Source organism: Orcinus orca, chromosome 18, assembly GCF_937001465.1.
Source record: "Orcinus orca chromosome 18, mOrcOrc1.1, whole genome shotgun sequence".
Lineage (NCBI taxonomy): Eukaryota > Metazoa > Chordata > Mammalia > Artiodactyla > Delphinidae > Orcinus > Orcinus orca.
In genome coordinates this window covers 11,487,010-11,507,625 of record NC_064576.1, presented here as the reverse complement: position 1 = coordinate 11,507,625, position 20,616 = coordinate 11,487,010, and the positions used below count along the sequence as shown (strand labels likewise).

Here is a 20,616-nt window from a genome sequence, read left to right as displayed (position 1 = left end):
AAATTAAAAAACACAAACACTTGGAGGCTAAACAATAGGTTACTAAATAATCAAGAGATCACTGAAGAAATCAAAGAGGAAATCAAAAAATACCTAGAGACAAATGACAATGAAAAGATGATGATCCAAAACCTATGGGATGCAGCAAAAGCAGCTGTAAGTTCATAGCAATACAATCCTGCCTCAAGGAACAAGAAACATCTCAAATAAACAATCTAACCTTACACCTAAGGGAACTAGAGAAAGAAGAACAAACAAAACCCAAAGTAGAAGCAAAGAAACCATAAAGACCAAAGCAGAAATAAATGAGAAAGAAATGAAGGAAACGATATCAGAGATCAATAAAACTAAAAGCTGGTTCTTTGAGAAGATAAATAAAATTGACAAACTATTAGCCAGACTCATCAAGAAAAAAAGGGAAAAGATTCAAATCAACAGAATTAGAAATGAAATAGGAGAAGTAACAACTGACACTGCAGAAATACAAAGGATCATGAGAGATTACTACAAGCAACCATATGCCAATAAAATGGACAACCTAGAAGAAATGGACAAATTCTTAAAAAGGTATAACCTTCCAAGACTGAACCAGGAAGAAATAGAAAATATGAAAGACCAAACACAAGTAATGAAATTGAAACTGTGATTAAAAATCTTCCAACAAACAAGAGTCTAGGACCAGATGGCTTCACAGGTGAATTCTATCAAACATTTAGAGAAGAGCTAACACCTATCCTTCTCAAAATCTTCCAAAAAATTGTAGAGGAAGGAACACTCCCAAACTCATTCTACAAGGCCACCATCACCCTAATACCAAAACCAGACAGAGATACTACAAATAAAGAAAATTACAAACCAATATCATTGATGAATATAGATGCAAAAATCCTCAACAAAATACTAGCAAACAGAATCCAACAACACATTAAAAGGATCATACACCATGATCAAGTGGGATTTATCCCAGCGATGCAAGGATTCTTCAATATATGCAAATCAATCAATGTGATACACCATATTAACAAACTGAAGGATAAAAACCATATGATCATCTCAACAGATGCAGAAAAAGCTTTTGACAAAATTCAACACCCATTTATGATAAAAATCTCCAGAAAGTGGGCATGGAGAGAACCTACCTAAAAGGCCATATACAACAAACCCACAGCCAACATCACTCTCAATGGGGAAAAACCGAATGCATTTCCTCTAAGATCAGCAATAAGACAAGGATGTTCACTCTTGCCACTATTATTCAACATAGTTTTGGAAGTCCTACCCACGGCAATCAGAGAAGAAAAAGAAATAAAAGGAATTCAAATTGGAAAAGAAGAAGTAAAACTGTCACTGTTTGCAGATGACATGATACTATACATAGAGAATCCTAAAGATGCCACCAGAAAACTACTAGAGCTAATCAATGAATTTGGTAAAGTTGCAGGATACCAAATTAATGTACAGAAATCTCTTGCATTCCTATACACTAATAAAGAAAGTTCAGAAAGAGAAATTAAGAAAACAATCCCATTCACCATTGCAACAAAAAGAATAAAATACCTAGGAATAAATCTTCCTAAGGAGGTAAAAGACTTGTGCTCAGAAAACTAAAAGACACTGATGAAAGAAATCAAAGATGTCACAAACAGATGGAGAGATATACCATGCTCTTGGATTGGAAGAATCAATATTGCCCAAAGCAATATACAGATTCAATGCAATCCCTATCAAATTACCAATGGCATTTTTTACAGAACTAGAACAAAAGATCTTAAAAGTTGTATGGAGACACAAAAGACCCCAAATAGCCAAAGCAATCTTGAGGGAAAAAAACAGAGTTGGAGGAATCAGACTCTCTGACTTCAGACTACACTACAAAGCTACAGTAATCAAGACAATATGGTACTGGCAGAAAAACAGAAATATAGATCAAAGGAACAGGATAGAAAGTCCAGAGATAAACCCATGCCCCTATGGTCAACTAATCTATGACAAAGGAGGCAAGGATATACAATGGAGAAAAGACAGTCTCTTCAATAAGTGGTGCTGGGAAAACTGGACAGCTACATGTAAAAGAATGAAATTAGAACACCCCTTAACACCATACACAAAAATAAACTGAAAATGGATTAAAGACCTAAATGTAAGACCTGGCACTATAAAACTCTTAGAGGAAAACACAGGAAGAACACTCTTTGACATAAATCACAGCAAGATCTTTTCTGACCCACCTCCTAGAGTAATGGAAACAAAAAGAAAAATAAACAAATGGGACCTAATGAAATTTAAAAGCTTTTGCAAAGCAAAGGAAACTATAAATAAGATGAAAAGACAACTCTCAGAATGGGAGAAAATATTTGCAACTGAATCAATAGATAAAGGATTAATTTCCAAAATATATAAACAGCTCATGCAGCTCAATATTAAAAAAACAAACAACCCAATGCAAAAATGGGCAGAAGACCTAAGTAGACATTTCTCCAAAGAAGACATACAGATGGCCAAGAAGCACATGAAAAGCTGCTCAACATCGCTAATTATTAGAGAAATGCAAATCAAAACTACAATGAGGTATCACCTCACACCAGTTAGAATGGGCATCATCAGAAAATCTGCAAAGAACAAATGGTGGAGAGGGTGTGGAGAAAAGGGAACCCTCCTGCACTGTTGGTGGAAATGTAAATTGATACAGCCACTATGGAGAACAGTATGGAGGTTCCTTAAAAAACTAAAAATAGAATTACCATATGACCAAGCAATCTCACTACTGGGCATATACCCTGAGAAAACCATAATTCAAAAAGAGTCATGCACCCCAATGTTCACTGCAGCACTATTTACAATAGCCAGGTCATGGAAGCAACCTAAGTGCCTATCGACAAAGGAATGGATAAAGAAGATGTGGTATATATATACAATGGAATATTAGTCAGGTATAAAAAGGAACGAAACTGGGTCATTTATAGAGACGTGGATGGACCTAGATACTGTCATACAGAGTGAATTAAGTTAGAAAGAGAAAAACAAATATCGTATATTAACACATATATGTGGAATCTAGAAAAATGGTACAGATGAACCGGTTTTCAAGGCAGAAATAGAGACACAGATGTAGAGAACAAACATGGACACCAAGGGGGCAACGTTGGGGGGCAGGTGGTGGTGGTGGGATGAACTGGGAGATTGGGATTGACATGTATATACTAATATGTATAAAATAGATAACTAAAGAACCTGCTGTATAAAAAAATAAAAATAAACAAATAAATAAATATACTTCTCAGGAATGTTTCAAAAGTGTTCCTTACCTCCTTGAACATGGCTCCCGTGGTCTAACTGCACGCTTTCCCACATGAACTCCATGAGGGCACAAATCATACTACATTTAACCGTGTAACCTCTGAGCCTGTCATATAATAAGGGCTCAATGAATACTTCCTGAACACATCAGTTCTTTTTAAAAATATAATCAGGTTTACTAATCTCTCTGAAGCGATCCCATTTATTTAAAGACAAAAATGATGAAAAATCCAGTAGTTCAGTTATGAACTGAATTGTGTCCCTGTTCCCAACCTCCCCCCCAAATTCGTATATTGAAGTCCTAACCCTACCTCAGAATGTAAGTGCATTTGGAGATAGGGTCTTCAAAGAGGAAATTAAGTTAAAATTAGGTCATCAAGATGAGCCTTAATCCAGCAGGATTAAGAAGAGATTAGGACACAGACACACACAGAGGGAAGACCATGCGAGGACACAGGGAGAAGAAGGCCACCCACAAGCCACGGAGAGAGGCCTCCTGAGAAACCAACCCTACAGACACCTTGATCTCAAGACATCTAGCCTCCAGGATCACAAGGAAATAAACTTCTGTTGTTTAAGTCCCCTGGTGTATAGTACTTGTGATGGCAGCCCCAGCAGACGACGACAGGCCTAGAGCCTGTCCTGTATAGGGCATTTTTAACAGAAAGGCAAAATAACATGTGTGTGTGTGTGCATGCCTGTTTAGCTGCATACTGCCAAGTAGACAATCTGCTAGATTTTTCCCTTGGCAGGCTGTGCTGGCAAGATTTAGATGGTGCGCTACTCTGTGGAAGGCAGGGCCCACCTCCATCTGGCATCTCCCTGTGCACTAAAATTGGATTTAAAAGAAAAAAGAAAAGAAAGGAAACCTCCTGAGCAGGCTCCAGCTCTACTAGAAGAAAAGCACAGCTTTAGGTTCTGAACCACCAGCCTTCCACCTGACAAGATCCACCAGCCTTTCCCCAGGCTTCCTCTCCATCCAGATCCCTTGTCCAGGGGACCTAGATCTTGAGCCTCCCTCCCTGGGGCTCCGCCCTCCTTCCCACGTGCATTGAGGAGGCTGCTGGGCCCCAGGACTCCTGCTCCCCGCATGAGCGCCTGCTGCTCCCGGCCATAGTCACCAACACCCCGCTTCTGTACAGCTATGACACAGTAAGAATCCAGTCATACAGCAACTCCAGGACTCCGAGAGTCTCAGAAGCAATTCTGCGCACAGCCACCTTGGTTTACTGCGTTGGAATTCCATAAACATTTATCTACACTGAGCCTCAGCCAGCCAGCGGGGGCATCAGGCCAGAGTCTGTTCATCTCATGGCAGAGACCAGTGGGAACCAGGGGACAGCACGGGGACCCAGAGGGTCACACACACCCAGGCACCATGGGGAGGATGCGTCAGGGGAGACGGAGTTGTCTCAGAGTCCACTAATTGGCCATAGAGGATGTGTGATCATACCAGACTTTCCCATCTAAGTTGCTGAGAAATCTCTACAATGTTCAAGACACTTAACAAACACTGGGTAGTTACATTTGAAATGAACGCTTAAACTGCTACTCCCTTTTCAGCAGATGTGAAGATTTCTAAGCTAGTCAAAGGAAAAGACTTATTTTTCTCTGGATTTAATAACACAGAGCTCCACGAGTGTGGGCTCTGGAGCCAGACTGGCCCAAAGCCTGGCTCCCTCAATTCATTGCAGGGTGATCCTGGGTAGTTAACTCAAGCACTCTGGTCTCACCTTCTTCATCTATAAAACTATAAGACTAGTACTTCCCCCATAGGGTTGTTATACAGCCAAAATGACTTACTACTTGGAAAGCCCCTAGAACAGTACTGTGACTGGAACATAGAAAGCAATAATAAGTGTTAGCTACAAACACAATGAAAGAGAATTTCCCATAAGAACTGCCAGGTAAGCCCTGAGAGGAAGTGACATACCTTAACCTTGGAGTTCTCTATCAAATGCTGAGCCATGGATTTGATCAAAACTTCAAAGAAAAACCATGAATACTGAAAGAAACAAAAGAATCCAGTAAGGAAAACAACAAATCAGAAGGTGAGACATTTACTCCCTTAGGCTGACAATGTCACTGATGTGAAACAAGTGTGACCTGAAAACATAGCTGAGCCTCTTGGCGAATGGCTGTCAGAGCAGAGGTGCAAGGCAGATGCACCCGCTTCCACGTGTCCAACAGTAAACAATGCCGTACACTCAGCAGACACTCAGCACGGCACAGCCAACCAGAGGTGCCAGCTCATTCGCACTGGCCTTTCCTCTCGGTTGGGTCCCACCTGTGGACACTTGCCTTTATAGTCTCTAACTCAGTGTCCTCCAATGGTTTGAATATAATGACTGTGAAACTTTGAACACAGTAATACCTTGCGGCTCTGTTACGAGCACAAGTACAAGCAGCGAAGTTGGTACTGAAGAACTAACTCTGTTACCCCCTTTTAGGAGGTGGTGATTGTCTCCAAAAGCACACAAACAGGGTGAAATCGATCAGGCCATGAAGTCTGAATTTTCTTGTTTCAATACCACAGAGCCACACTGGCCCTCCTGACATACCTTAAGTAGTTTGTTGCTGGTGAGGAAATCGGCGGAAGGCTTGAGAATTGTGGTCATGGATTTGGTCAGCTCTTCATGCACCGTCTTGTATTCGGAAGCAATATATGGCTCAGCCTTATAAGCATACTTCGAAGAAAAGGGAAAGATATTTTAATGCACCGGTTCTCCAAGTTGGGCTGAAAGCTGGAGAGGCTCCAAAGGATGGAGATCTGGGACTGAGATACAACTGCATGGGTGGGAGAGGAGGTGTGGAAACGGAAGGTGGGAAGGGTGGTTGTCATGTGACAGGAAGAGGGAGCCCAGGGTGTCTTCAGGGAGCCCATCAAAACATGTGGATCACCTGACTCAGCTGGTGGTTCCTCCAGCCCAGAACTCCACCTCCCAAGGGCTTTAAGCAATGTGTCGCATGACACTCAGGAACTGATTCCCTAAAGCACCCCAATTTTACTTTTTAAACTAATACATAACTATAATTCACAGAGGTGTCGAAGGTTAAATAGAACACGTGTAACTTTTGAGAACAGTAAAGGCCACCATGTTCACGAAATATTGTATGTAAATGACAAACTTGTTGATGTTTATCCTAACGGCACCTCTTACTTTCCTTCATAGTCTTCTAATTTGATGGTGGCCACAGCTAACCTTCCCATCTTTCAATTTCTATGTCATTTGGGTCACATTATTTGCAAAACCCATAAAAGGACGAAATGTAGCTGAAAGAATGAAATTAAGTAAATAAAGGAATGGCTGCCCCTCTCTGGACTTCCCCACGTTCAGGTGCAAGCACCAGCTATAGGCAGAGGTGTTAAGTTTCATCCCAAATACATCCCCAAATGACTAGATTAATAAAAGTAAGTCCTCAGAAGGAAAATTGGAGAGCCACAGATTTAAATGACCGGGGCAGTTTCATTTACATACCTTAACATATGACCTCAAGTGGCTCTCCAATCCTTCCTCATGGCACTGGGCAACCACATGAATAATGACCCTACACATCACAGGAATGAATAAAGCAATGAACAGTAATGTGAAAATGGAAACATTTCATTATTATCACAGTAGTAGTAGAACAATGACGGTGCTATTGGCACCACAGGAAACGAGGAAACAAGGAATCAGATGGGGTCCCCGCATATGGGATCAAAAGAAATTTCTTAACTATAATGTTCAACACATACTCGCATCCCAGATACGTATGACTGTGCTCCAGATGCGGACAGACTGAAAGGGAAGAAGAGTATCCACCTCTCTCTGCCTCTCTCACCGTGTCACGTTGACGGCGACTTCCTCCTGGGTTGCTCGGGTGAGGACACGGAATAGCTGGTTTAGGATGGTGGGCAAGAAGGCGATCATCACGTGACCTTCCATCGCATGCAGGCTCTACAGACGTGGAATGGCAAAGTTCGTGTTACCTTTTTAAAAGTAAACCAACCCCAAGAAGTTTCCACTTAGTTCCAAATAAGGATGGAAGAAATTAAACAAATGGAGACAGCGGCAGGCAGACTAATGGGCAAAGATGTCCACGTCCTAAACCCCAGAACCTGTGAATGTGTTACATGGCAAAGGGGAATTAAGGCTGCTAATCAGATTAGCTGGCCTTGAGACAGGGGACTCTGCTGGATTATCCAGGTGGGCCTGAAGTAATCACAAGCATCCTTAAAAGCGGAAGAGGGAGGCAGGAGAGTGGGGGGAAGAATGCTCAGAGATGCAACATTGTTGGCTTTGAGATGGAGGAAGGGGCCACAAGCCAAGGAATGAGTGCAGCCTTTAGGAGCTGGAAAAGGACAGGAAATAGATTCACCCCTAGAGTTCCAGAAAGGAACTCAGCCCTGTTAATAAAACCCTGGTTTTAGCCCAGTGAGACCCGTGTCAGATCTCTGACCTACAGGAAGTGTAAGAAAACAAATTTGTGTTGTTTTAAGCCACCATTTTTTTGTAATTTGTTACAGCAGCAATAGAGAATGAATAAAAGGCTCTTATTCAAGTCACATGGCTCTTATGATATAGCTGAAAGGGGACCTGGAGCAGTGATTTCAGAATCCCCATTCCATTTTCCTTGCTTAAATCAAACGAATTCCACTTCTCACATTTCTTCTATTTTGTCCCCATGCTTAGATTGCCCTTTTTCGAAATGCTCCCCTAGAATCAGGTTCTGGGTGAAACTCCCCTAGACCAACCCTCCTGCTCTCCCTGTGCCATGACTCCAGGAGCCCCCCAGCCTGCCCAAAGCTGGAGTTGGTTATGTGCATCATTTCTGGGTTTTTTGCCCACCTAGCATGCATTCACCAAGTTTATGTTGTCCCCTACAATGAATAAGAAGTTACTTAACAGTGGGACTAAAGTCACTACTTTTTATGTGCCTGTGACTGTGCTCTGCACCCAGTGAGCACTCACAGGGAGGGCCTCTAAGTGGGTGGTTTTCTACGCGGAATAATGTGTTTTAGGTCCAGCCTGAGAAAAGGATATGTGGGGCTGGAATGAACATCACAGTGGTATTATTTCCGAGTCCACTTCTTCCCACTATCTAAAACCATATAGATGCCATCAGTGTGAGGGCATCTAGCTAAGAGCAGCCTCACTCACCACCAAATAAAAAAACCCAACCTACTGTACACTCATTAAAAAGGGGTTACTAAGAAAGCTATGTGATACCTTCAGGTATTTTACAAGTTCGCTCCCTAAGGCTTGGGCTCCGGATTCGGTTTTCTGACAGTACTGGAAAAAATTATGGAAGTGCTGATCCTGGGGAGATAAAAGAAGACAAGAAAATGAAAGCTTATTAGCATATCTGCTGTGGAAACAGAAGTATTTGCTTCTTGCAGCATGTATGTTTTATTTAGACTATAAAATATCATATAAAAATGAAAGCATCAAAGAGATAAAAATAAATTTAAAAAAAGATTTCAAAGATCCTCCAACAAAAGAGGAAAACTGTTGAGAAATGTCACTTGTACTATTCATTTATATCATTACATGAGAGCACCTTATATGCACTTTCTTTCTTCAAAAAAGGACTTATAGAGTGAAAATATATCTATGTAATATATCAATTAGGATTTTATTTTGCCAAAAAATCACACAAACTCATTCACAAAGCAATCACTGCTAATTCTAATGGAACAGCGCTTACCTGAGTATACACTGTGGAAACCAGGTGAGTTGAAACTCTCAGCAGTGGCTTGCTTCCATCTACCCATTTAATTTCTGGACCATAATGCTGAAAACATATGGAGGGAAGAAACATCCCAACAGATTAGTGACATTAGCTTCAAACATCATCTTCAGTGAAGGTACTGATGAGGTGCTGAAGGCCAGACAGCCTCAGTAACTTGATATTTAGGCCTGGCTCACAGCAGGAATGTAACCAGTACTAGTTTCTGCCTACTTCCTGATATTCTAAGCTACCTTTTCTGTGTACTTGCAGCTGTATGAATTACTGTCCATTTGAGAGGGAAAGACTCCCAATACTACCAATGACTTAACCAAACTTGAGTTCAGGGTTCCGAAAGTCATGGCATAAGGTACCAGATAAAGTAAATAGGATAGTAAGTATTCCTGGCACAGGCAAAGGGTCCATCATCTGTTTGTGTTTAGTTTTATTTCTGAAACCTCTATTTTTCTCATGTTCAGACTAGGAATAATAACTGAATGTTATATGATTTACCCTTATTTTGGAATATTTTAACTATTTGTTCATAACATGGGCCCAAATCTGGCACTATTTAAATGCAGAGAGATATTAAAAGCCATTCACAATGAAACAGAACAGATCTTAACTAAGCATGTTATAAAACTGAAGTCTATAACATTTAAGATGGCTAAAAAGAATATAAAACCAACAAACCAATTGGAGAAATCTGAGAAAATTCAAGCTCTAACGAATCAGAAATGTATCAGAGTGGACTACCATGTGGGTGAGAGATTTGCTTACTAGACTTACAATAAGTTGGAAGATAATTCCTAACCATTTGCATGACTCTAAGAACCTATCTTTATTTGAGCACGGCTAGTTTTCAGAGACAAACTTCCATCTCATACAGTACCTCCAAGTTTCCATTTCCCTGCTGAAGTACTGCTAGTTCAGGGCTTATAAAATGCCCAAACTGTAATTCCAGATTGTGATAACTGTTAACAGCACTGCCTTCCAGTGGCCTAAGTTTACTTGAAAATGAATAACTAAAACCAAAATGTGGGACTGGCAAAAATACTGCATGCTTTTGTGTGTTACTGTTGTTTTAGCTGATCTTTAATGCTTTCTGAAGGAACTGCAATCAACCAATCTTAAAGTACTGTACCCTGCCCATCCCAAGCTCCTGGTAGCCAAGGTAGCCAGATGGGAGATTGGCTGAGACAGGGATGTGCTGCTCGCTAGTCACCACCCTTCCATCTTTCAGGAGAGGAAGCCAGGAATATCCAACTGTTGAAATAAAGAACAAAAAAATCACCGTAAGTGTAGGAAAATGTATGAAGACAGCCATGTTACTAAATTGCCTGATCTTTAAGAACTGTTAATACCAATCAGTAAGAAACTGAAAAGACCCTGAATATAGTCTCTGCAGAACAGCGTCTATAATGTACGCTGGCCTCTTTGGGATTAGAATTCTAAAATTATCTCCTATAAAATGGATGTATGTGAGCCGGGCATGCTACCCTTACAAACGTCATCTAAAAACACCTTAACAAAAGGATGCAAATTCAGAATCAAGACAAAATTTAAGAACCTGATGTGTAAGTTGTGAACAATCAAAGGAATGATGAAATTCAAACCTTGTGTTTCAACAACATCCTTCTTCTTTGTGCTTCCTTTGCTTGAATTATCACAGCTGACATGGAAGAATGTGAACAGCAAGTGGTGCTTTTCATGTAGCTGGGTGGGCAATTCTATTTTAATCTGCAAGGAAGACAAAATAACAATCTTTTTTATATTCCAAAACAACCACGTGTCACCCAGGTACAAACGTGTATTTGCTCTCCAAACTGATTTAACATTTGCAGTTAAAGAGAGCTGAGGCTGTAAAGTTGTGCTAAGGAAGAAATGGATCCTTAATACACTGTACTGGTCTAAATGTCTGTGTCCCCCACAAATGCATATGTTGAAATCCTAACTCCAAAGGTGATGGTATTAGTAGGTGGGCCCTTTGGGGTGATTAGGGCATGAGGATGGAGCCCTCATAAATGGCATTAGTGCTCCAGTAAGAGATCCTATACAGCTCCCAGGCCCTTCCTGCCATGGGAGGACACCACTGAGAAGTCTGTGACCTGGGAGGTGGCCCTCACCCAACCATACTGGCACCCTGATCCTAGACTTCCAGCCTCCAGAACCGTGAGCAATTAATATCTGCTGTTTACAAGCCACCCAGTTGGTGGTATTTTGTTACAGCAGCCTGAATGGACTAAAAACATTCACTGACCAAAAAACAGGAGAGTTGGTATTTCAACTCTAGAAAGAACTGGAAAACTCATGACAGAAACCACTTCGTTAACTTAACACAACCAAGGCATAATGAAAAACCAGGTTTAAACATTTAAAAGTAGGATTCACATAGTAGTTTTTGAACTGCATTGTAATTCTACATAAGGAAACCCAAAAATAAGAAAGGAAGATTCTCAGGTCCAACAAGTATTTAACTATACTTAAGTAAGCATTTGAACGGAAATATTAATTGTGGTAGGGATACGGGAGGAATTTTGAGTTTTTCTTTTCTATATTATCTGCATTTTCCAAGTTCTTATTTTTTATAATAAATGTTACTTTTATAATTAGAAAACTTATGTCAAATAAATATTTCAACATTTAGTTCTATTACTGTGATTTCAGTATGCAGCTTCTCTTGAATTCTGGTTTACTAGGCAAAGAAAGTGGAGTTTTCCTTAAAACTGGTTAAACTGGGTTTTCTCTTGAAAACCTCACTTACCTCATCATAAAATTCTGGGTTTTGGTGATGGTGTAGAACTGCAGCAAACGCGCTTCTTGTGAATACTGGCCCACCAGGTCTGCCATAAATGCACTAAAACAAGAATTAGCAAAGGGAGACACCAGTCTTCAATTAATAGAGTAAGAAATTAAACACAGATGTGTTGTAAAGAAAGCAGCATTCCTACAGCATAAACTAAGCCACCTTTGATGGATTTCTCCTGCTTACAAGACTCCAGACCCACAAGCCCTCTTACTCCTAGATCCTACCCGCCCCTGGCTTATCTCCCAGCCCTCCCCTCCACTCCCTCCCCCACCCCTCCCCCACCCCTCCATGCCCTGGACAACGCCTGCTCACTTTCACCTCCATGCCTTTGCTGACACAAACCCTCAGTCTGAACGACCTTCCCTCCCATGTACAGCAAGCAAACTCTCATGCATCCTTCAAGAAATGATTCATTCCTTCCTGTGTCCCCTCGGCAATTTTTTATACTAATTATTCAGTTTTATCCAAAAAACCATTTCTGTACCTTCTGTGTGCCAGGAGCTTTTCCTCCATGACTTCCTTTCCCACTAAACTGTGAATTTCTTGAGGGCAAAAACTATATTATATTCTTTGCATCTTTATCTCCTTCCCTTTTTGGAAAGTCATTTCCACACAGTTACAGTAAAGAATTTGGGCTCTGGAGCCAGAATGCCTGGGTTTGAACACCGGTTCCACTAATGTATGGCCCTGAGCGATTCACTTAAATTCTGTGCATTAGTTCCCTCATCTAAAAAAAATTCAGATAATAATAGTTCCTAACTCAAAAGACTGTTATGAGCATTAAAGGAGCCTAATTACCTATAGGGCTCTACGAGCAGAGCCTGGAATATAACAAGCACTCAATAAACATCACCAATAATCTACTATTATTATTACATACTAGAATAAACATTTTCAAGTTAGGTGCATGATATGTTTACTGAATTGAACATGTTTAAGAAAACCCCCTCCCTAAAGAGTATAACAAAACAGACATTATCAATTAAGAGCAAGAACTCAATTATTCCAAATTCTGTAAGGTTCAGCATATGTGGTTATATTCTGTGATGTCACATATTTTGTGTTTGTGTCAATTAAAATGTGCTAAATCCCTTTAGTTGTACAATATCATGCAACTGCATTTTTAAAATGGAAAATTACGAGCACATAAAATACAAACCTTCAGAGGCTGAGAGTCTTCCTCATCTGAATCTTTGAATTCAATGCAAATAGCAATATTTCTGGCCTGCAGCGATAGTTAAATAATAATAAAAAAAAGAAAATAAAAAGCCAAAGTATGTAAATATCTATAAAAGAACACGAGAAGCCAAAACCTAAGAGAGCTGGGTATCAAAAATAAAACCTCAATCTTTGCACTCACCTTGGCAAAAGACTTTTGACTGTCATATTTCAAGGACTTAGGATAAACATAAAGGTGGTGGTTGTAGATGGTGTATGGCTGAGTGTGTTTTGGTATGCAGGGCACAAATTCCTCTACCTCAAACGTGATTGGCATTTTAGTACACGTTTCAAATTGCTTCGTAGGAATGTATGATGAATTGACATAATCTAAAAAAATTAAAAACAAACAAATTGAAGTAAAAACCAAACAAAAACTTGTCTGTTTATTACACAGAACTTACACTTACTAGGAAAGTCTGAGGAAACACTATCAATTGTAATGTCGAGATTGCCCAGAATCACGGGGAGTTTAGCCATCTTCTCAGGTCTACAAACGAAAGAAGAGAAAAATCAAACAGGTTAGGTTAGCTCTGAATTCTAGAGCAGCACTTCCTAGAGAAATATAATGCAAACCATAAAAGTAATTTTAAACCTTCTAATAGCTACATTTTAAAAAAGTAAAAGGAAACAGGTAAAAATTAGTTTTAAAAATATTTTATTTAACCCAACATTTAAAAAATATTATCTCAGTATGTAATGAGTATAAAAAGTGCGTTCTAATTCTTCGAAACCAGGTGTGTATTTTACACTTGCAGCTCATCTCAGTAGGACCTGCTGCATTTCAAGTGCTCGATAGTCACACGTGGCTAGTGGCTACTGTGCTGGACACCACAAGTCCAGATAAGAATATTAGCAAAATGTTATAGCAGAAGTTTTCCTGAACCATTCCATCCTCAGCATACATTCTTGGCTCATGTAGATTCATGAAAATTCAGAAGCCATCTTAGGCTCCAATGTCTAGTGAAATGCCAGATACAAAGAAGGAACTCAGTGAAATGCCTGGTTTTTGTATTTGGTCTGACTCCATCCAATACAGGAATATCCTCTGTGACGTTCCTGACTGCCTCAGCCCTTCCTAGTGAAATGGAAATCTTCAACATAGCCGTTTCGATACCCAGACTGCTCTTCGTCACAGCATGGTAAAATTCACTTCTCTGAAGCTTCCACTCATCAAGGAGCCTAGTTATGTTTCTCTGTGTAACACTTTTAACCATCTATAACAGCTATCACACCTTCCTGAAGTCCTGGATTCTCAGTCCTTTTGCATCTCCCTCCAATGCCATTTCTCTCACATAAGAACATCCCCTTTACATCATGGCTCCCAGAACTGCATAGATAAGGCCCAGTGTGGTCTGCCCAGGTGGGGTAGAGCAGCTGTCTGGTTTTGAGCAATATACCCTTCTACTGATGCAGCCAAAATTCTATTACTTTTAAACAGTCACGCCACCCTAGTGACGCACATTAAATTTACAAGCACCTAAACTCCCTAATTTTTTTTTCATATGCTTCACTATCGTGCTATATGTTTCCATCCTGTATTTATACAATTATGTTTTTAGAAGTCAGAACAGGATTTGATTTTTGTCTCGGTGAAATTTTATCTTTTTATGATCGAGTCATTCCAGTTGATCAAAACCCTCCTAAATCCAGATTCTAACATCTAATGTATTAGATATGCCTAACAGCTTTATGTCATGAAGACATTCATCAGCACTTTACATTCTCATAAAAGTCATTGATGAAGATAATGCACAGAATATTGCAAGAAGCAGCTCCTTCTCAAACCTCTAGAGGCCCATCGCCAGACTGATACTAGCCACTCATCACGCCTCCTGGCTTCTGGTCACTCCAGCACTGAACAACTGTCCACTCTCTCACATGCGCTACACTCCTCTGACCCGTCGGTCACCTTAGAATATACACTTTGCATTCCTCTGCTGGACCAGCGTGGCAACCCAAGTAAAAACAGAGAAGCAGAAACTTGGCTAGGATAACTTGTTCTACGTGACGTGACTTGTTCCTAGAACACAGAACACTGCCTCCTGGTTCTTCATCGGCCACCTGTTTAATAATGTCTTTGAGAACACTGGCAAGAAACAGCACAGCTCAGTGGCCAAGATTCAGCATTTGGTTTTGTTCCCAGTTTTGAAAAGTTCCTAACTCCTGATTTTATGATTCCTCAGACATTATTGTTGTCTTAAGCAATCTCACATGTAACTTAAAATATATCTTGTGGTATTGTGGATCTGAACCAGGAGGTCCCTAACAGTTTCAAATTCTTGCTTTCATATGACTGACTACAGCCTACATTGAGCATAGTCATCTTTGCCCATCACCAGCTCCAACTTACACAATCACTTTCTCTCAGGGTTCCTCTCATTTCCACTTGTCTTTTGTTTACATCTGAGTTTAAATGAACAATTCCTTGAACTCCTGAGAGAGGTAACTGTCAGGAAGGCAAGTCAACAGATATTCATCATTCTGCCTTCAGTTAAAAAGGTTGCTGGACAAAAGATGTCCATGTACCGTCCAGCACTACCCCGATACTTTGTCCCTGTGCCACTGTGTGATCTGTTCACAAACACAATACCCTTTTTTTCTAGCAGGAAGACTGTGCCTTCGACAATCATTCCCTGGGAGCTGTCAATGGTTTCTCAAGCACTGTTAACTACCGCAATGATACTCCACCAGAGCCTCCCTCACCTTTACCCAAAGCTCTTGGGGCATCATCCCTCAGACCAGGGGGCTTCTATGCAGGTATAAATTTTCTTGACGTATACTGCCTTGCTCCACCTCGTCATTTGAGCAACTTAACTCTGCAACATACCATAAAACTCTGTGTTGACAAAATCTTAGAGACACCTACAGAGTTGTATCTGCTTCCTTGAGTCAGAAATATTATGTTTAATGTAAATGATACTTTTAAATGTACAATAAGTACTCGAGAGTACTATATTTCACCCCTTCCTAGTTATTTCTACCTGTGGATAAATATATACCTTCTTCAAGATTTTTTTTTTTCATTATCACTATGACATCATGCCCATGTAAGTTTGAGAGATTTGGATTTCTAAGCAACAAATTTTAATTAAATTATCTTCATTCACTGGAACTCTTTCTACGATGTGTTACTTACTTCTATGTCTAACTATACTTACTTCTTATTCTGTTTCCTCCCTTTACTGAGAGCTTTATACTTACTTCTTTTTCTGTTTCCTCCCTCTACTGAGAGCTTTTACTTCTAGTTGTTACTCTGTAGTGGCATTATTTCCATTCATTTCCAAGCAAGCACCGATCTGAGCTTAGTTCCGTATCAGGTAGCACAGGGACTCTGTGGAAGCTGTTTCTACCAACTCAGTTTTTTAAAACATAATCTTAATCCTATTTCAAAACTTTATGATTTTTATTGAACTTGGCTTATTAGAGATCAAAACGTCACACACATCAAAAATTCTACGGCCTTTTATATGTGCATTTCCAAAGTGATGGGGTGGGGGGTGGGGTTATGTGCGCAAGCATGTGTTGCACAAAGAGAATTCTCTCGTATCTGAAATCAGTTTGGAGGTTTTTTTAATGCTAAAAATTAGTACCTACATTCTATGTAAAACTTGTAAAAGAATGCTTGAGCATGAAAACCCATCTTAAAACTTCACTGATTAAATAAATGTGTAATGGAGATGCATGTACGGAGCCTGGCATTTGGAAACGGCTTCTGTCTACATGTGAACTTAGGAGTGAGGCTCAAACTCCCTCTCTTGGGAAAAGGAAAGGTTTTCTTTTCCCACTGCCCATACATTCCTGCTGGTTCAACCACTGTCCCAGAGGAAAGGGCAATGATATCACAAACTAGCAGTCATCCCACGCCAAGAGGGTTGGTGTCCTTACCTTTGTGTTTCTGGAGCTTGGCCCTCCTTTCCCTACTTCCTATATTGATCCATTAAAGTGATCAATTGGTAATACAGACATGCTTGGGTGTGTTGTTGGTGTGAGTCTACTCTTCTAACTGCATTTTGTAAAAGGAAATATTCCCTAAAAGCTCTTCTGTCACGTAAATATATATATATATATGATTGAAAGAAATTTGAGATATTTTTGTTTAAACAAAACCACTGAACTTATGTCTATGATAAATTTCAATAAGCATCTATCAAGTGTTTACGCTGTGCTACAATGTGCACTACACTAGGCACCGTGGACAGAAGACAAACAGGATCTGATTCCCATCTTCAAGAAGCCAAAAATCCAGCAGATACTGTCAACTATTTAAGATATATGATGGCAACTACTTCCGTAGCATGTATACAAACGTCTACTGAAAACTGGAGGGTCTAGACGTATTGAGAAGGAACAGGGCATGAGACCAGTGCTCACGGTGAGAGGAATCACCCTGACAGGCATTCTCACTTATTCCCCCCACAGTTCTAGGAGGCAGGGCTATTATTATCCCCCCTTAAAAAGAAGAGGACGCGGGTTTCCCTGGTGGCGCAGTGGTTGACAGTCCGCCTGCCGATGCAGGGTACACGGGTTCGTGCCCTGGTCCAGGAAGATCCCACATGTCGCGGAGCGGCTAGGCCCGTGAGCCATGGCTGCTGAGCCTGCGCGTCCGGAGCCTGTGCTCCGCAATGGGAGAGGCCACAAGAGTGAGAGGCCCGCGTACCGCAAAAAAAGAAGAGGACACTCAAGCACAGAGGCCAAGTGACCTGCCTGAGATCTCCCATCACGGAAGTGACTTACGGATTAGGCTGCGAACAATAATAATGTCAAACTTGGGTACACAGAATAGAGAGGTACAAATAAACACAAATATGTAAGCCTCATGCAGAAACCCTTATAGTATTATTACCTAAACTACTTAATATGGTAGCATTAAAAAAAGGTCTGCATTTTAAAGAAAATGTTCTATTTTTATACTTTGCCTTCAGATGCACTGCAGAAATAAGACAAGACACAGCCATCAGCAAATCAAACAAACATAAAAAACCATATCCCTCTTCTTGGATAGATACTTCCTGGAGCACATATGTTAGCAATACTATCTATCTGACAGAACTGTTTTCTTACTAAATCGTGGAATGTCCCCTCTCATAATTACTACAAGGGAGAGGGGCAAAGTGGCTGATGAGCTTTGCCAGCTGTTTTCTAGACACTAGGGCAGCTTCAGAACACTTTTCTCATCCATTGTCAAATGACATTTTGAGACAATCATGGGAGCAGAAACCATAGCTTTGGATCCAAGCTGGTGCCCAAGCCACTGATATGAGATTATTCTTTGTTAAAAAAAAAAAAAAAGAAAAGAAAACAAAGAGGAAAGAAAAAGAGCAACACTAAGGTTTTTTAAAAAATGAAAAAAGGGATCCTCCACTCCCCTAACTCAACTGTGAAAAAGAAACACGGGCACTTCTTTGGACGCTTACTGAAAAAGGACAGCAGCTTTCCTCATGCCACTGCATTTTCTGCTGCTGACAGCATTGGGTCTCTATTTTCGGGTTTCTGAGTCTCTCGCTGGCCATCTGGACCACACTCTTCCCAGCAAACCCTTCCTACTGAAGGCCTGTTGTGCAGGGAGAACCCACCCTGTGCTCGGGACCAGTGGAGGCTTTGCTCTTTGCTGCCTGGTCACAGGCTCTCTGCTCGGATCATGTTTTGATTGATGAATCTGTGAAGTTCCACCCTCCAGGTTCCACCCAGGAAGCCAGACCTTCAGCTGGGGCCACCCCCAAAGAGCAGCCACTGTGGCGGGAGCTTCAAGCTAACCAGCCTAGGCAGTGACTTCTGAGACAGGGCTCCCAACCCCCATCACACACAAAAAACTTCACTACCTGTTTTGTTGGAACATATGGGTAAATGTTAGTTAAAAAAAAAAAGTTCATGTAAAATCATGGAAAGCTACAAAGGGGAAGGTGAAAAATCACCCATAAACCCATCCCTCAGAGATAACCATGACTACCATTTGGTGTATAACCCAAATGACTATTTTTATGTCCTTCTATCTTTCCATCTAGCTAGCTGTTCGCCTATCCATTTCTTCATTTATATACAAAAAAGAAATATATGAAATAGTTTCTTTACAAAAATGATGTCACATAGATATATTTTCTCCTCCTTACCAATACAGTGAGCTCACCTTCCTAAGTGAGTACACAGAGACCTACATCATGAGTGTTGAGAATAGCATGGTAGGCTAGTGAGAGAAAACTGTAATCTATTTAACTAAAGGTGACTAGAGTTTTTTTTTAAAAATCAACTTTTTTTATTCTATAAGCAAGGCTGAAAACTTCCTGAAAATCAAATAAAAACTTAACAATACTCTATGACAACACAGTATGTATAACAATACACTACCCATTACCAATAAGTAAAGGTTTTTGAAAGATGTTAATTATGACTCTATTTAGAATTCTGAAAAAACACAAGAGAGAGATGAAAAAGGTGAAAATGAAGTTAAAGAAAGCTAAACAGCCATTCTGAATTCTAGGTAAACTTATATAGTTACTTTGAAATGCATTTTTTTCAAGTAAAAAAATCAGACTGAAAGGCACCTAAGGTATAGAATAGTTACTGGCTGGCTCTTGGCTCTTCTTCTGATTTCATTAATACCCTCAGCTCTGTCTCCTTCCCAGAATTTTCCCAGAGAAATTGTAAAACCCACGTCCCTAGCAACGGAAATCCGCGTCATGGGTTCAGCAGTGAACTTCTTACAGTGGAGCACCAGAACAGCCCAGTGGTTAAGGGCCCAGATCCTCAGTCCCCTGACTGCCACCAGCTGTACAGTGCTGGACACCTCACTCAGCCTCTCTCTGCCCTATTGCCATGGGTTGAATTGTGTTCCCTGAAAAGATGGTGAAGTCCTAGCCCCCAGAACCTATGAATGTGACCTTATTTAGAAACAGGATCTTCACAGATGTAATCAAGTTAAGATGAAGTCATTAGGCCCTAATCCAATATGATGTGTTCCTATAAGAAGAAGGAAATTTATAGACAGAGACACACAGGAAGACAGCCGTGTGAAGACGGGAGGCAGAGATTGAAGTTATGCTGCCAAAAGCCCAAGAATGCCTGGGGCTCCCAGATGATGAAAGACACAAGGACAGATCCTCCCCTAGAGATCTCAGAGGGTGCGTGGCCCTGCCAACACCAGGACTTCAGGCTTCTAGCCTCTGGAATTCTGTTCTTTTAAGCCACCCAATATGTGGTGCATTGTGAGAGCAGCTCTAGGAAACAAATATCCTCACTAACATAGGTAAAGCACTTAGAACAATGCCTGTGAACTGTTAAGTACTAGATGAGTTACTGTCCTTGCCCCCATCACCCATTCAGTTAACGGTACCACGAATCACTCCATCGTGCAAGTCAGAAAACTGGGAGTTATTTACCTGAGACTACCACCCATTTCTCTCTCCTTCCACCCTAATACCCAATCAGGAAGCCAAGACCCAGTAACTGCACCTGTCTAACGTGACGTGAACTAGTCCTATTTCCTACTCTTCCTATGTCCACTTGCGATGGCTTTGCTGAGTCCTTGCCCACCTCTTGCCAAAGGTTCCTCAATTGTCTCTTTCCTCCCTGGGCTCATCTCT

At 40.7% G+C, this 20,616-nt stretch overlaps 1 protein-coding gene across 34 annotated transcripts in view; it reads right to left on the bottom strand.

The window, feature by feature from the left end:
* DOCK9 (dedicator of cytokinesis 9) overlaps positions 1-20,616 on the bottom strand; it is a 352,709-nt gene that overhangs the window by 81,970 nt on the left and 250,123 nt on the right. For all 34 annotated transcript variants that reach the window (XR_004485275.2, XR_004485276.2, XR_004485277.2 and 31 more), the window contains 12 exons: positions 13,447-13,526; positions 13,179-13,366; positions 12,978-13,043; positions 11,774-11,866; positions 10,626-10,749; positions 10,154-10,275; positions 8,989-9,075; positions 8,511-8,600; positions 7,123-7,238; positions 6,777-6,846; positions 5,859-5,984; positions 5,231-5,302 (listed from right to left, as the gene is read on the bottom strand). Coding sequence is in view for 29 of the 34 variants with exons in the window: in XM_049701162.1 (XP_049557119.1) it covers positions 5,231-5,302; positions 5,859-5,984; positions 6,777-6,846; positions 7,123-7,238; positions 8,511-8,600; positions 8,989-9,075; positions 10,154-10,275; positions 10,626-10,749; positions 11,774-11,866; positions 12,978-13,043; positions 13,179-13,366; positions 13,447-13,526 (1,234 nt within the window). In the remaining 5 variants the exon portion in view is untranslated. The remainder of the gene's footprint in view (positions 1-5,230; positions 5,303-5,858; positions 5,985-6,776; positions 6,847-7,122; positions 7,239-8,510; positions 8,601-8,988; positions 9,076-10,153; positions 10,276-10,625; positions 10,750-11,773; positions 11,867-12,977; positions 13,044-13,178; positions 13,367-13,446; positions 13,527-20,616) is intronic.